Source organism: Myripristis murdjan, chromosome 11, assembly GCF_902150065.1.
Source record: "Myripristis murdjan chromosome 11, fMyrMur1.1, whole genome shotgun sequence".
Lineage (NCBI taxonomy): Eukaryota > Metazoa > Chordata > Actinopteri > Holocentriformes > Holocentridae > Myripristis > Myripristis murdjan.
The window spans coordinates 19,531,512-19,548,042 of record NC_043990.1 but is presented as its reverse complement, the minus strand read 5'-3'; the positions used below and the strand labels follow the sequence as shown (position 1 = coordinate 19,548,042).

Sequence of the window (16,531 nt, the reverse complement as noted above, 5' to 3'; positions counted from 1 at the left end):
TATTTTATTTTATTTTCAAAGCAATCGATTAAAATAACGTTAATTGGTCTCTTCCTCGAGACAATTCACATTTTGATTGCACAGTCCGTTGCACGTTCATGTTATATGGGCTTGACTCAAGTGCAAATAATGGGCTAAATGAAGATATATTGACCATATACAGTATTCGTTGTCTATATTGAATATGTCTGTTATTTGATAATTTAGTTCGTTTATGTATGTTTATTTATTTGTTTATTATTTGTCTGACCTCCTTGAAAGGAAAACAACACATCAACAGCAACAATTTTCCAAAACCAGTTATTAAGATGCAAGATACTTTGGCCTGTTTCATGGCTTCATCACACAGAAGCAGGAAGCTGTTGCAACCGATGCAATTCATCATACCAGATTACTGCAGCATATGGCACACCACACAATAATCTCTTCAATTTTCTTTATTAGGGATGTGCTCTGTGCACTTTACACTGATATGAAAGCTCAAAAATATATGAAAGTAACTTATTTGACACACAATTCTAAAATTAACGATGATGCACACTGACACCTAAATATTATACCAGTCCTCATATTTATATTTTGAGTGTCAGTTCTCAGAATTAAGATTGATTAAGAAAGAAACATATGTAAAAAAAAAAAAAAAAAAAAAAAAAAAAAAAAAAAAAATCTGTTGCCAGTTACCGAAGGAAAAAAAAACACTTGGGACAACTGAGATAAAGAATTTCTATTCTATAAATATGAATGGTGATCTGGATGGAAGAACTTGGAGGCCCAATATGAAAGTGTGAGTGCAATGCCCCCTAATGCCCCCTTAGAGAACCATGCATTGTAGTTGCTCAGTGGTTGTAAAATTACCCACACACCATGAGGAAAATACAATTATTCCCACAGACAGTAAATCTTTGTGTGTGTTTGTTAGAGTCTGCTAAATTTAATACATTTCTAATGAGATTTTTTAAAGGTCACAGTGTAGGTCCTCACATGTTTTCATACAAAGAAGAGTATTTACAGAGAGAGACAGCACTGATATGCCCAGTACACATGCGTGAAGTTGTGTGTGTGTGTGTGTGAAAGTTAACTAGAGTTTAGTTCCTGCTATCTGAGCAGCTTCAGTGAGGACCTCCCCTGCCTGCTGTTTGTATCCTAGCGACAGCTCTTTCGCCCTCCTCACTTCCTTCATGCTCTCCTTCAGGTTCTCATCCAGCCTCCCTTGCTCCTGGTACGACGGCGCTGCCTCCCTCACTTGTTCGGCCATTTGCTCTTCGCAATGGAGCAGCCAGCCGATCATCTCCTGGAGTTTGGTTCCCACCGAGACGGTCACCTTGGCGCTCTGGGACGCGGCCCGCACCTCCTCCTGAGCCAGCCGCAGGTGGGGAGGAAGGGGCTCCTCTGTTTCATCCTTTGATCCCAGTGGAGCCACAGAGAGAGAGAAGTCATAGCCCTTCATGTGGAGGCAGACCTTATACCTGGCATCTGGGTGAGAGAGAGAGAGAGAGAGAGAGAGAGAGAGAGAGAGAGGTAAGCAGTAGTGACAAAAGGACCCAAATGAGCACAAATGTGGTCACTGTTGGACAGGAGAGACAACCCTAACCCTAACCCGTCCTGAAAACTTCTCACAGATCAGAGAGCAAAAACTACCGTTAGTATATCAGTGTTTAAAAATCCACAGTTGGTCAACATCTAGTACTAATACAACTATAATAATACTACAGTCGTGAATTACTGATAGCAGTACAGTCTCTACACTTATGTACTGTATATTTACATTAAAATATTTAATTTTACATATATTGCTATTATTATTATTATTGTGCCAATTGTTTCTTCAAATTTTATTCAATGTAACATTTTTCACTATTGATTACTACTAAAGCTTGGCTGAATTGTACGTTGCACCGCCAAAGTGAAGTGAATTGAATTATACTGAATTGAACTAAACTGAATTAAACTGAGCTGAGCCAAAGTGAATTGAAATGAACAGAACAGCAATGAATTGAGCTGAATCAAATGGACCGGAGATTCAATTCAGTTCAATTAAATTAACTGAAGTGTGGCCATCGCTGTGCTATCACAGCACACACGGAGTTAGTGGTTTGGCTGCCAGCCCAGGCCCTCTCTCTCTGTGGAGTCTGCATGGCCTCGGTTTGTGTGGGTTTCCTCCCTGAAGACATGCAGGTTTAAATCCTTCACAGGTGTGGACATCTTTGCGAGTGTGTTTGCCTGTTTGTCCTGTGTTGGGCTGGCAACCTGTCCAGGGTGTCTTGGCGCAGTGCATGCTGGGAAAAGCTCCAGCTGCTTGAGACCCTGAATACTAATAAGGGGGTATGGAAGCGTGTGTGGACTGAGGTCACCTGCCTCGGCGTGGGAGCTTTGAGCAGAGCTACCTGTGCGTGCCGCTCACCGTGCTCCTCTCTGATCGTCTTCATGCATTCACTCAGCAGCAGCGTGTCGTCATGGTTACAGCCGTAGGTCTGTCGCAGATTGACGATGTGGCGGACCATGGCCTCGTAGCGCTGCTGCTGATCGTTGAAGGTCTCAGCCACGTCTGCAAACCTCTGGTCCAACTCTGACACACACACTCGCCTCATCACCAGCTTGCCGCTCCGCCTCACCGTCTGGGCATCTGGGAAACCACACAGAATGTGGCACAACACACACACACACACACACACACACACACACACACACACACATACACAGAGGAATTTAAAAACACTCAGCTGTTGTTGTATTAGTTTTAAATCACTCTGGGTAGATGTAGATGCTGTATGATGGTAGATGATGAAAGGTGATGCACCAGTGTGTGCTGGCCGGGTCTGCCGGGCTGATTCAGGTTTATCAGGCTGCGAGGGCCTGGGCTGCAGGAGCGGCTGCCTCTGAAATGACAGGAGTTAAAGCAATCAATTAGCAAGGCATATTACACATATCATATTAATAAACAAAGCTTTGACGACAATCTCTTTTTTTTTCTAAATCAACAAGCATGTATGTCGTGCAAAATATATATGAAATCAACCAATAAACCAATAATGACCAATAATGAAAACTGTTGGCCAGTCATGTATCAGTAAGGCTCTAATTTTATCACACCAAAATACAAACAAACAGATAAATAAATACAGTGGTAAGCCACTACTACAGTAAGTTTGAGAGTGTGTGTGTGTGTGTGTGTGTGTGTACTTCTGTGTATACTATGCTTCTAAAAAATGTTGGAAGCTCAAACCATGTTATTACCATGTCATGGATTAATCCGATAACCTCACTGAAGCAAAATCCCAGTGATAAAGATTCATTCCCAGATTCCCAGAGTGAGCCGTCTGACTAATAATCCCACAGCTCCTTCGGCTGTAATGCAAATTCATACCTCGTCGTCGAAAGTCTCGCCACTGAAGCAGCAACAGCAGACAGATCGGAGCATTTTGCAGCTCTTCTGGCTCGTAATTTGTTTTTCAGGTCACTTGTCTCTCACAATTCCTCCGTTCATCCGCGGCCCGCATACCTTACCATCTGACGTCAGCGTCATGCGACTCCTGATAAAAAAATGTCTTCCTTGTTGTTTTTCTTTCATTCTTGCACAGGTAAGGAAAAATGACAGGTGCGCCAACAGGTGCGAGCTGCGGTATGAAGAGCAAAGTGCTGCTGTCCTAATTAAATCAGAGCGCACCGTTGCTTATAAATAAATAAATAACCTTGTTGATTTCCTGTATGCAGCTGTAATAAAGTAAATAAGAGATTACATGTTGAATACATTTGTCAGAGATTTTCTCAAGAGTGAACTGAGTTTTAGTGAGTTAAGTGAGTAGTGTGTCCTGTAAACCAATAGGGGGAGCAAAAGAGTCATTCTCACCACACACACACATACACAAGGGAAAGTGTTGATCTGTAGATTATGTTGAGAAAATGTAAATACTTTTTCATTTGTTAAAAAAAGAAAAAAGAAAACATAGAAGTTCCACAGCAAAAAGAGTGGAAAGAGTGTACATGGAGGGTAAAAGTATACGTTTATATATTTTCAATTTAATATTTCTGTGGATATTGTTTTTTATATTATTGTAGGATTAATACGCATATTTTTCCATGATGTATATATTGTAATGCAATAATTCACAAAATTCGAATACACATATTTTTACATTTTTTTTTATTTATTTTATTTTTAACTGTCCATTTCTTATTATTATTTCACATATTTTTCCTCTCAAGACTCTGAGCAACTGCAGCTGACACAGATTCCCCTCTGGGATCAATAAAGTAGTTACAGTTGCTGAGATTCTCAAGAGAAAAATATGTGAAATTATAAGAAATAGAAAGGGAGAGCAAGAAATATCTTCTTTTACAATCAGAATCAGGAATATTTTATTGATCCTCGAAGGGAAGAAAGAGGCGGAGGATAAACTCTGGGAGAAGAGATGACGTTGTAACCCACTAACTAGACTGAATCTGGGACTCTGTGATAGCCAGCTGTGGTTACTGTCTCCATAACATCCTGTATAGTGAATGCAATTTTATATTCTCTTTTTGTTTTCTGTTTTATTTATTTTATTTTCTCTCTTCCATTATGTTTCCATTGTTTATATTATCCTCTTGTCTTGGCATTATCATTGTCTCCGCAGAATATTTCCTTTTATTTCAGTGATTCAGTCATGCATACAAGGATTTATGCATTTGTGTTGAAAACTCTGTGCCAGTGTGGAAATCTGGAAGCAGCTCAACATGTTGTATTCTCATGTAACACATATAGAAGTGAAAGACAACAGTTACTCACGGAGCTTTTGCATGTCTATTTTTTTCCACCTGAAACAAATTTCCAATTTATTGGCAGAACTATCTTAAAATTTCTTTATTTAGGTGGCCTGTATTTAAAAACATATAGGAGAAGCAGCAATTCCTCACTCGGTCTGTGGAGGGCAGCATCACGCTTTCAGTGTACAGAAGTAGAAGAAGACGAAGAAGCGGGAGAAGAAGACATAAGCCTGTTTAAGAGGAGCCCCGAAGTAATGTGAAGAAAAAAAAAAATCTCCGGCCCATTATTTTCATTTCTTTGTCAGCATATGACAGCAACACTCAAACGAAGGTGGTTCCCTCTGAGAGCGGCAGCAGACAAAGTGACAGTCACAACAAGCAGCTAGCCCCCTGCTAGCTCCGCTCAGCCAAAACAAAGGCACAGCAACGCCTCTGTGCTGCTGACAGGGCTGCAGCTAGCAGGCTCAAAACACACAGGGGGACATCATTCATCAGCCTGACATGACCGGCATGGCTTCTCCAGAAAAGGCAGCTAACTTCAAGAAGAAGAGTGAGAGGAAGTGTGCCATCAAGGAGGAGTACAGACAGCTGTCCAGCATCATGGGAGTCATGAACAACCTGAGGAAGCAGGTGTGTGGCTGTGGGGGCGTGCTCATCAGTGTGTGCGTGTGCCAGAGAGGATTGTATAGGTGAAGCAAGGAGTGTGTGTGTGTGTGCATGTGTGCATCTGTGTAAATGTGTGTGTGTGTTCTCCAGGGCACTCTCTGTGATGTGATTCTGGTGGTTCAGGGCAAACACTTCCCTGCCCACAGAGTGGTGCTCGCTGCTGCCAGCCACTTCTTCAACCTCATGTTCACCAGTAAGTATGAAAGCACACACACACACACACACACACACACACACACACACACACACGATCATGAACACACTCACATTTTGTGTCAAGTGTGTGTGCTTCCTTCAGCTCAGGCGGGCAACCCTTGCCAACACAAACAATGTGTTATTAATAGAATATTACAGTTTCAAATCCAGACTCACAGAAATGTATGGCCGTTGCTCAGAAATAAGTTCTTTTATCATGATAAAGTATTCATCTGAGTGAAGTTTTGGTACTCAAATCTGCAGAGATGCAAAAAGGACCTGAATGGCTGACACAAAAGCAAAGTTATTATACAAGGATACAAGGATACAAGGAAGGATACAACATTATAGGATACATTATCCACCATAATGTAGGACTGCATTATAATAATTATTATTTAACTAAATATTTTGATTGTAAAGTGCTTTCAGTCGTCTGTAGACTTGGAAAGTGCGATAGAAATGCAGTCCATTTACCATTAGTAGTCTTACTTTTATGTCAACATCTATTTCCAGCTACAGTGTACATTTAAGTGAAATGAAATTATTTAGTATTGCAGATGGACCAGTGTTCAAGATTATTCATGTGTAGGCTATATTAAACGCATGATATGATTATATGCCATTGATAATGCAGCCAAATCAAAACCAACACCTACTTCCGTATTATCTGATTTTTTTTTTCATCACTATGAACAGTATACCTGCTTTTCTCGCTCACTTTGTCGACCTTCCCTCTCCTTCTGCAGCCAATATGATGGAGTCGATGTCCCATGAGGTGGAGCTGAGGAGCGCTGAACCCGAGATTATCGAGCTGCTGGTTGAGTTTATCTACACAGCCCGGTAAGAAACATGGCGTAGAGTGTTTATATTATGGCACACAGGAGATTTACAGGATGCTGTTTATGCCTAAGATAAACTGTTTAAGGTGTTGCGGTTGATTAGAACTGTCTTATTGCTTACTTATAAACACTGGGCTGATAAAATGTGTGTGTGTGTGTGTGTGTGTGTGTGTGTGTGTGTGTCAGGATCTCTGTCAACAGCAGTAATGTTCAGTCACTGTTGGATGCAGCCAACCAGTACCAGATTGAGCCGGTTAAGAAGATGTGTGTAGAGTTCCTCAAAGGACAGATTGATGCTACAAACTGCCTGGGTGAGGATTAATAACCATCTTTTTTAAGTCATACACTTTCACCTCACAGTTTACTGAGACCTTCCCTCCTTAGTTGTTATTTAGTCTGTGGGCTGAGCTGTTATTATTTACACTAAGTACCAAAGGCTTGTGTGGTTGTGTTTGTCTGAAATCAGTTTACATGTTGTGGTTGTGATGAACCGTGTGCATTTGTAATTTATTTAAATGTCAGAAGTTATTTTTCCATATTTTAGCCAGTTCTGTTCATCCCAGTGTTTGAGTCACTGATCCCTGTCCTGTCCTGTAGGTATCTCTACCCTGGCAGAGTGTATGGACTGTCCAGAGCTGAAGGCAGCAGCAGAAGACTTTGTCCAGCTCCACTTCACTGAAGTCTATAAACTGGATGAGTTTCTACAGTTAGATGTGACACAGCTCACACATCTACTGCACCAGGACAAACTCACCGTCCGTGCTGAGGCCCAGGTACACACAAGGACACATGCACACACGTGAACACACACCCTAACCCTGGACAGTGGAATGGTTACTCTCTCTCTCTCTCCTACAGGGTTGGGTGATATGAACTTAACTATTAAGACGTCCTAAGATTTTGTTAATAAGCATAAACCCGCCCAATAACATGTGAATGTCCCACACATGCTGTGTGTGCTTGCTATGTGTGTTTAGATCTATGACGCAGCTGTGCGCTGGCTGAAGTACGATGTGTGTAACAGAGAGCGCTACATGGTGGAGGTGTTGGGGTGTGTCCGCTTCCCCCTGGTTTCCAAAACCTTCCTGTCCAAAACGGTTCAGGCAGAGCCCCTCATCCAGGACAATCCACAGTGCCTCAAGATGGTCATCAGTGAGTACAACACACACACACACACACACACACACATTTTGATTTGCTTGTCAGGTCAAAAGTGGATGTAGTAAACACACACAGTGTACTATGTTCAGAATGTATAAAATGAGGCACGTACATCAGCAGTGTGGGAAATGACAGTCTTTCCCCCCATGGGCAGAAAATGTGATGTTAAACAGGATATAAGCCGAACCATTAACTTTGTGTATCACTGATGTCAGCCTAGCTTGTGCCTGCTGGTCTGACACACACACACACCAAGACAGAGCCTCTGCTTTTGTCTCAGGCGGGATGCGCTACCACCTGCTGTCTCTGGAGGACAGGGAGGACCTGGGAGAGAGCAGCCGACCGCGACGCAAGAAACACGACTACCGCATCGCTCTGTTCGGAGGCTCCCAGCCACAGTCCTGCCGCTACTTCAACCCCAAGGTAGCTGCACTTCCTCCAGGCAGGCACACACACATGCGCTTCAGTTAAATACACACTGACTAATAGTCAAGTTAAACTACCTCAGCAGCTTTCAAAAAAAGTCTTTGTCCTTCCGTTCGATCCTCCAGGACTCCAGCTGGACAGACATCCGCTGCCCCTTTGAGAAGCGTCGGGACGCCACAGCCGTCTTCTGGGACAATGTGGTCTACATCTTGGGCGGCTCGCAGCTCTTCCCCATTAAGCGCATGGACTGCTACAACGTCCTGAAGGACAGTTGGTACTCCAAGCTGGGCCCGCCCACACCACGAGACAGCCTGGCCGCCTGCGCCGCCCAGGGCAAGATCTACACCTCTGGAGGGTCGGAAGTGGGTGAGCACAGGAAGTGGGACAGTGGGACTGACAGGAGACTTATTGTGTAGCTAGTGAGCAGATCTCAGAAATATACATGTCTGTGTGCGTGTGTGTGTATGTGTGTAGGCAGCTCAGCTCTGGACTTGTTTGAATGCTACGACACGCGGACAGAGTCATGGCAGGTGAAGACCAGCATGCTGATGGCCCGCTGCAGCCACGGCTCCGTGGAGGCCAACGGGCTCATCTACGTCTGCGGAGGAACGGTGGGCAACAATGTCTCCGGCAGGGTCCTCAACAACTGCGAGGTCTACGACCCCAGCACACAACAGTGAGTCACAGAGGCATAGCACACAACCATGTACACACTGCTGGGACTTTGCCATTGATCTGTTTAACACTGAAAGATGAATGAGTCTTCACTTAGTTAGTTACAATATGAAAATGACCAAAAATTGACTCAAGGTTTTCACACAGTGCCTGTTCTTGTTGCTCTGGATCATTTAAATCTCTAAGTATGTACTGTTTTTCCATTAGACTCTACTTTGACCTTCCTCTTTCTCTCCACAGATGGAGGGAACTGTGTGGGATGAGAGAGGCCAGGAAGAACCATGGGCTGGTGGTGGTCAACAACAGGATCTATGCTGTTGGAGGCCAGGGAGCGCTGGGTAGTAATAATATCAACACTACTACAATGAAGACAAAGAAATAATGCTGATCAGTAACAGCTGTAGCATAAGGCAGTAGCAGTAATAGACTAGGAGCCCTTGTAGTTGTAACTCTGTATTACATGGAGCCGTGCTATACATAAGTTGACTGGTGTGTGTGCATTTGTAGGTGGTCTTGACTCGGTGGAGTACTACGATATTGCTAGTAATGAGTGGCGCAGCACTGCACCGATGCCATGGCGAGGTGTGACGGTGAAGTGTGCTGCGGTGGGTGACATCATCTACGTACTGGCGGGGTTCCAAGGGGTGGGGCGGCTCGGACACGTCCTGGAGTACCACACCGACACAGACAGGTTGGTGTATCAGAGGTGGTTTTTAGCCTGTGTGCAGGTGGTGCTGTCAATTATATGTATTTTTTAAAATAAAAATCAGGTCAAAGTGTTTTCTCTATTTCAAAAGCAAATCAGTCCGTGATTAAACTCATTTCTTTAATTCTCTTATTCAAAATCAAAAATGTCCGGGCTCTAATAAAGGCCCTGGCTGCAGTGTGTATGGCTGCTTTATTCCTGCTGCATCTCGCCTGTGTGTAAATCAGTTTGTGCCTCGTGTGTCCAGGTGGGTGACTTGCAGCAAAGTGCGAGCATTTCCCGTCACCAGCTGTCTGATCTGTGTGGTCGACACGTGTGGAGCCAACGAGGACGAAGACATGGACCTCATGGACTCCCAAGCACACGCCGCACCCATTCCCTCTTCATCTGCCTCGTCCTCATCATCGTCATAGGAGATGTGGAAGATTCAGTGCTGTGTGCGTAAAAGTGTCATTTATCCGCTACATTAGAGCGCCGTGAGACTATGGAGCGGAATGGATTTAGATGAGGCGAGGTTTGACAAGGTTTCATCAACAATTATTGCCACCTGGATGGCACATGTCAGTGTGAGCTGATGCAAAAAAAAAAAAAAAATCATTAAGGCGGAAAACTGACTATGATTGTGGCATTCATAACTATCCCAAAAGGTCAAATCTCTCCTCAAGTTATAGCAATGTCAAAATCCTCCCTCAGCTTTAACAGCCGGTGTTGTATTATCCTCATCAGCCTGTTTTTTTTCTGGGTTGGAAATGGGATTTATTTAACTTTTTTTGTTACTTTATCAAGGATGCAAACTAGTCTCTCTTATGTGAGTTTTTTTAAAGTTCCAAAGTGGGGTATATTTGAATGATTTTAGTGATCTATTTACCACTGTATTTGTTTATATGTATATGTTTACAAGTTTTTCTCCCATGAGTTTGCATCTCTTCTGCATAAAGTAATGCAGTATGAGTAAATCATGTCTTTGCATATTTTACCAAATCATTTGAATAAAGCTGTAACGTTGATGTGCTGCAGCTTGTGAGCTTGTAAATAGCTAATTCTTGGTTGCTGTACATATAAAATCCAAGCACAGCATAAGAACAGTGCTTCTGTAATGTGCTTTACTAACTGGAAAAAGTGATTTTTTTTTTTTTTTTTTTTTTTTTTTTTTTAGAGACTGAATAAACATTTTATTCCAAGTGATGTGGTGGCTGGTAAAAACGACTGAAATATGCCAAAAAAATGTGTCATTGAATTTAATTTATATTTTTCAGTATAAAAAGATAAGTAAACATCTCCATAGTACATGGGGATTAAGGCAGTTTCAGCTAAAATCACATAAGCAGCAATAAAATTTTCATAAGGTGGAAATGAAGATTACATTAGCTGCCGGCAACTTTCTGGTCATCACAGATTACAGTAATACATTTGTGAACCTTGATTAAAATAATAAGGCATCTCTACAATCTGTCATGATTATACAAGCCTTATTAGTGCATTCAGGCTCTCACAGACCGGCTAAAATTGCTCTAGGAAATATTGGACATTATGAAACATCTTGATATGACAAGATCATTAAAACTGGCAACAGCAGGCAGGTGTTACTGTAGAGCCAGGAGACCCTATATAAAATAACACAGTAGTTACATGAAGACAAGCAGAGTGGCAGACAATGAGAGGCGTTCTTCATTGACAAAGTGTCGTCTTGCGGCATTCCCTGAGCGTGATAAACCACTGGAATGTCCTACCTCTCCAAAAAGCACATGGCCCCTAGAATATTGCTTAGCTCAATTTATTCCCCTTCCTCCTCTTCAGTCATCATCAAACTCTTCCTCACTCATAAGGAGAGCAAACTTGTTGCTCATCTCGTCGGTCTCTCTCTCCCCTCCTCCTCCTCCTCCTCCCCTCCCACCTCTTCCTCTTCCTCTTCCTCTCCCCCCCCTGCGGTTCCCTCGCCTCCTTTTCGCCGATTGGGTGGAGGAGTGGGCTTTGGAGCTGCAGCTGTTCACAGCGTCCAGCAGGCAGCGGTAGAGCTGCGCAGAGCGGGAACCTCCTGGGAGAAAGGATTCAGCGGGATGGCCGCCGTTCAACGACCTGAGCAGGCCGTGCACCAAGGTGCCGCTGAACAACCTGAGACACAAACACAGAGAGACAGAGAGACACTTTGGTATCACTTATGTCAGCCTGCTCACTGTGGTAGATTTAAGGAGCAGCTTACTGGGTCACTGTGTAATACAGCTGTGCAAAAAAAGAAAACTGAACTAAGTAAACAACAACAACAACAAAATATATAGCACCCACATGTATCACAATATTATTTTTGGTGATACTGTATCCATTCTCATGCCCAATATGCATCTGAAATCATGACATCTATTGACATTTTGGGAGAGTGTCAAGTAAGTGCTTTGTGCTAATTCTGCTTTAATAAATGGCAGTTTTCAATTCCGAATTCAATTTTTTGTCACCTGATTCATTATATAATATGTCATGTAGATTATTAATCAGACCAGGTGTTATGAGGTAGTTTGCATTTTAAGATTTATTTTCAGTGAATTTTGTATAATACAGTGCATCATAAAAATTAAATTGTGACCCATGTGTAATATGTATTGCATCATTGCCAATACAGTCATCCACTCCCTCTCTCTGTAACTAATTCCAAGGTAGTTAAAACGACCAAAATTATTGAATTGTATCATGTGACAAATAACCCTGTGACAAATGGGCCAAAAGTGCATCTTTTCAGGGCTCCTTAATGTGTAAAACACCAGAAACCCAATTGAATAAATAAGAATGTGTTCTCAGTCCTCTTGCATTGTTAAATAATAGTTGGAAAATGTAAAGAGTGTGTGTGTTTAAATGTGTCGAGTTTATCTCCTTGTGTCTTACTGTGAAATGTGGGGTTCATGCAGGGGCAGCAGCAACAGCTGATTGAGCGACAGTGCACTCCAGAGGCAGGCCTGCCACTGGCTGAGACTGTGAGCCAGTCCCACATCTAAGCCCCGCCTCTGCCCCGGCCTCACACGTTGTCGGTCCAGACACATCCCCACAGTGTGCTCTGTGGCCCTGGGACCTGGGATGGTGCACAACAGCAATATATTTTGTGTTACATGCAGATGATGCACACACAAGCAAATGCGCTGCACACAAATTTGCACAAGTCAAACAGGTGGGCGTTGAGGCAGACGGACAAATGCAAACATGTCAGCTTTGATGGGGACAATTTCTGAAACCAAATCATACCGACATAGTATGGGTTGAGTAATGTGGCCTAAATGCACTTGAAACAATAGAATTGAATTTACAAAAGGAACATATGGTATGGGAAAGAGTGGGGAGAATCTCTTGTCTAACTAGAATACAGTCAGACATTATTTAACTGAATCTCTGATTGGAAGGACAAGCAATAATCCAAAATATGAAGCACAGCTGTCTAATCATGTAGTTATGTCAATGCTTTTAAAGGCATGCAGACTGAAATAACTAGGAGATGGCCTTCATTTTTTAAAGAGGGTATATGTGCCTTGGATCACAGCTGGACACAAATTGAGCTTCACAAAAAAACATCAAGGAGTGCAACATGACAAACCAGCATGCTGGTGGTGGTTCGCTCCAGGCTGGTTGTTCCAGGACAGCTCTCCGTAGACAGCGCCCAGCAGCAGAGCCTGGAGCTGGTGCAGTGAAGGAGGTGGACTGGCCTCACGCATCCAGAAGCCTGTCACTGCGACAAACAGCCTCAGGTGCAGAGGAACAGGAGCCAAGACAGACTCGTTTACCCCTAAGACTTCCAACAGCACGCCGAGCCGCACTGCAACAGGAGCCTTGGATGTACACAGAGGAAGACAACGGAGGATAAAATCATAGGTTTTGTATTTTGAGTATCATTTGTCCATTTCATATCAATCCTGTTATTAAAAAAGTAAAATCCTAAAAATATGGAAATCAGGGCTGGGTGATATACGTATATTAATGTTATATCAATATTGTCATATGAAACTAGATATTGTCTAGGAGTTTTGTTATCAAAATATGGTAATATAACATAAGTGTTGTGTTTTCCTGATTTTAAATGCTGCATTACAGCAATGGGATGCAATTTTAACTTAAACAAGCTATTATACTATATGCCTCTACCTAATTGGTCATCATTACTGATGATTACTTATGATAGTTTATTAAAAATCATGTGTGTAAAGCACCAATAGTAATCCCTATAATATTGTCACACTATCGATGTTGAGGTATTTGATCAAAAATAATGGACTATTTTATTTTATCCATATTACCTAGCTTGCACTAATACTGTATGACCAAAATATTGCAGATATACCAGAAACTTTTGAATTCAAAACTATTGAGCATAAAAGAAAGTCACTAATTGACATTTTTTAATGGTCATTACTTTGATGTCATTGTTACCTGGCCAATGGTGTCCAGGCATATAGGGGTTTTGAGTGGATTTGCCTCCACCTGGTTTTTCTTCAGGTTCAGATCCAACCGGTCATACTCCTCTACACATATTGGGGCGGCACAGCTCTGAGCCTGTGATGCTGCTGCACCGGCACCTTGTCCACTGCTGACTCCTGTATTTACAGCCTGCTGCACAGGTGAATTACGACACCTACCTGCCCCAACCTGACAGCCCCCACGCCCCCTCCCACCTCTCTGACCCTGGCTGATGTTGACATACTGTGCTTGGACTCCTCCTGCTCCCTTCACTTGCTGCCCACTACCACTCCTTCCATGAGCCTGGCTGTCTTGGCCCGGTCTCCGCAGAACAATCCAATATATGCCCTGGCGTATGGCTCTAGCGCTACAGTGGCTGCTGGCTAGCTTGCTGTTCTCCACCTGTGGGATGAGCAGGACCCTGCGCATCACCAGGGCATCCAGCACCAAAGGGGCCAACAGCCCCTGTGCTGCAACCCTGGACAAGCACTCCGGCAGCTGGGTAAACCCAGACGCCTCCCCTCCTGGGGCTGCCCTGCCTCCAGAGAACCAGCTGGCCAGGGAGCTCTGAGGGTTGATGTAGTACTCATGCATACCTGCCCACAGCTGCGAACTGTGCTTAGCATTGTTCCCCCCTTGACCCCTTCCTCCTCCCCTTCTGTCTGTCTCCCCCATCAGCTCGCTCACTTCCTCCACAGCCTCATCCAGGCCTGAGAAAGACGAGAGCCAGAGGAGCAAGCCCTCGATGCGACAAGACGATGCGTTACCCTTTCCCCTGCCGGCACTTTGTACCAGCCCGGCATCATCTAGCCAAGCGAGGACTTTTTCAGCTCCTCTGGGTGAGCCATAGTCATTACCAGTCAGCACGGCACACAACGGTAGCAGCTCCCGCCTCATGCCAAACCACTGACACAGCCCAATAGCGGTGTAGCATCGAGCTGAGATGTAGCAGCGGGGGGCTTTGCCTCTTAGGTTGGTCCACTGGAAGAAACGGAGTGGCAGGTAACCGCCTAGGATGAGAAAACAAAAGAAGAAAGTGCAACTGGGTAATGATTCAATATCATTATTGTCTTTCAGTATAATTATATTGTATTGATTTGATGATTTTGGGACATCAAGACACACAAATCTGCTGTCATTTTAAAACTGACAAAATTAGTTATTAAATATTTTAAAGGGATATTATTGACAACTTAGTTTTGTTTGACATCACACCCTGTCTTAATTCCACAAATTATGAAGGACTGTATTTGTATCCAAAACAATGCACATATTGAGGAAAAAATAGATATTATGAATGTATGGATGGAATGATGAGCACTGGACAAACAGATGGATTGATAGTTGCCCGTTTCTTCCTGGTTTGACTCCAGGAAATGACCTCTCACCCACCTGGCAGGTCAAAGATATAAAAGTCGCTGTCATTTGTCAGAACAGGGCAGTTCCACTGGTAAGCCAAACAGGCAATCTCCCAGTCAGCCTCGGCCGGGCACTGGACCACTGGGACTCCTCTCTGGATGAGGACCTGAGTGAAGACAGCCCGTGTGAGGATGGGCAGAACTGAGGCGTGACGGCCGTGACAGAGAACCTCAGCTTCCCTGATCTTGGACTGCAGACGCTGTCGCAGGGTGGAGAATTTCTTGTCACTGGGGTCCATGCCTTACCAACACAAAAAATACAGAAATTAAGCCATTATGATTGTAACATGGGACAAATTTAGACCTGGAGCAAGTTTAAGAATTATTTTTAAGTTAAATAAGCGCATATGATCATATATTATTATAACTAAGTTCTCCAAAGAGCTGCATCCCTACCTCCATCCAGTACCACATATGGCTGAATGTTGCAGTCTGCCAAGGCCGAGAAGAACGCAGAGAGCAGGTGGGAGAAAGCATCATAGTCTCCTCCATGTTGCTGGTCCAAGCCGTTCTCAAAATAGAGGCGGAAATACAGACTGCAGCCGTCAATAACCAAACGACTATCTCTGAACTTCACATCCTTAAAGAGGTTTCTGTGCCCCTCCACAAAGGTAGTTAGACCCTGGACACCCATAGGATCTCAGGGTCTGTGATGACATGGAGCAGAAAGACGAATTAGTCATTTACTATGAAGCTGGGAGGACTTTGAAACGCACCTTGGCTCCACTTTGGCAATAAACAGTTCACACTAAGTGAATTAGTTTTTTGGAAGTTCCTAGTTCCCCTTCACAGTGCATTTCCTTGACCCTTCTCTACTTCCCTGATGATGCTATTAGAGGCTAGCATGTACCCAATAATAAAATGCAGTGGAAAAATATGACTTGTGGAAAAACTTGCAGCCACTGAGAAAATGTTTTTGTTTTTTTCTGATAGGTGCTGCCACTGGAAATGTGTGACAGGCTACGCGGAAATTGCAGCGACAAAACGTAAACAGGGATAAATAATTTGTTTGCATATTAAATGAGACACTCATATACTACACGGGTAAAAAAAGGCAACAGACTGCATGAGTTGGGTGTAAGTTTAGAGGAATATAGTGTATCTTCTCTGCTCACCACTTTGACGTCTACTCGCCTGTTTAGCGTGTATGTTTTGGATAGATACTTCCTTGAAAAACCTACCTTCAAAGTAAAGGTTTTGGCCTGTAATAAAACATTATTTTATGTGCACAATAGGTAATGTGTTTGCATATTCAACTCACACACACA

The 16,531-nt window shown here is 43.3% G+C and overlaps 3 protein-coding genes across 4 annotated transcripts; 1 reads left to right on the top strand and 2 right to left on the bottom strand.

Annotated features, from left to right (window-relative positions):
- Positions 1 to 452: 452 nt before the first annotated feature.
- Positions 453 to 3,476, bottom strand: LOC115367457 (uncharacterized). 2 transcript variants are annotated; one of them, XM_030063227.1, is made up of 4 exons: positions 3,365 to 3,476; positions 2,798 to 2,876; positions 2,402 to 2,623; positions 453 to 1,473 (listed from the first exon to the last, which is right to left on the bottom strand). In XM_030063227.1, the coding sequence occupies exons 1-4, from the start codon at positions 3,416 to 3,418 to the stop codon at positions 1,079 to 1,081; spliced, it is 750 nt and encodes a 249-aa protein (XP_029919087.1). In that variant the 5' UTR covers positions 3,419 to 3,476; the 3' UTR covers positions 453 to 1,078. The 2 variants fall into 2 exon arrangements, with proteins under 2 accessions (XP_029919087.1, XP_029919089.1); XM_030063229.1 differs by lacking the exon at positions 3,365 to 3,476 and adding an exon at positions 3,235 to 3,340.
- Positions 3,477 to 4,906: 1,430 nt separating this feature from the next.
- klhl7 (kelch-like family member 7) lies at positions 4,907 to 10,421 on the top strand. Its single transcript, XM_030064246.1, has 12 exons — positions 4,907 to 5,373; positions 5,500 to 5,602; positions 6,354 to 6,447; positions 6,633 to 6,757; positions 7,044 to 7,219; positions 7,424 to 7,598; positions 7,888 to 8,030; positions 8,159 to 8,399; positions 8,508 to 8,709; positions 8,949 to 9,046; positions 9,216 to 9,399; positions 9,662 to 10,421. The coding sequence occupies exons 1-12, from the start codon at positions 5,245 to 5,247 to the stop codon at positions 9,825 to 9,827; spliced, it is 1,836 nt and encodes a 611-aa protein (XP_029920106.1). The 5' UTR covers positions 4,907 to 5,244; the 3' UTR covers positions 9,828 to 10,421.
- Positions 10,422 to 10,637: 216 nt separating this feature from the next.
- On the bottom strand, positions 10,638 to 16,437 carry aste1b (asteroid homolog 1b). Its single transcript, XM_030064392.1, has 7 exons — positions 16,379 to 16,437; positions 15,660 to 15,910; positions 15,238 to 15,504; positions 13,819 to 14,855; positions 12,989 to 13,220; positions 12,289 to 12,472; positions 10,638 to 11,526 (listed from the first exon to the last, which is right to left on the bottom strand). Exons 2-7 carry the CDS (start codon positions 15,895 to 15,897, stop codon positions 11,208 to 11,210), a joined length of 2,277 nt encoding a protein of 758 aa, XP_029920252.1. The 5' UTR covers positions 15,898 to 15,910; positions 16,379 to 16,437; the 3' UTR covers positions 10,638 to 11,207.
- Positions 16,438 to 16,531: the final 94 nt, after the last annotated feature.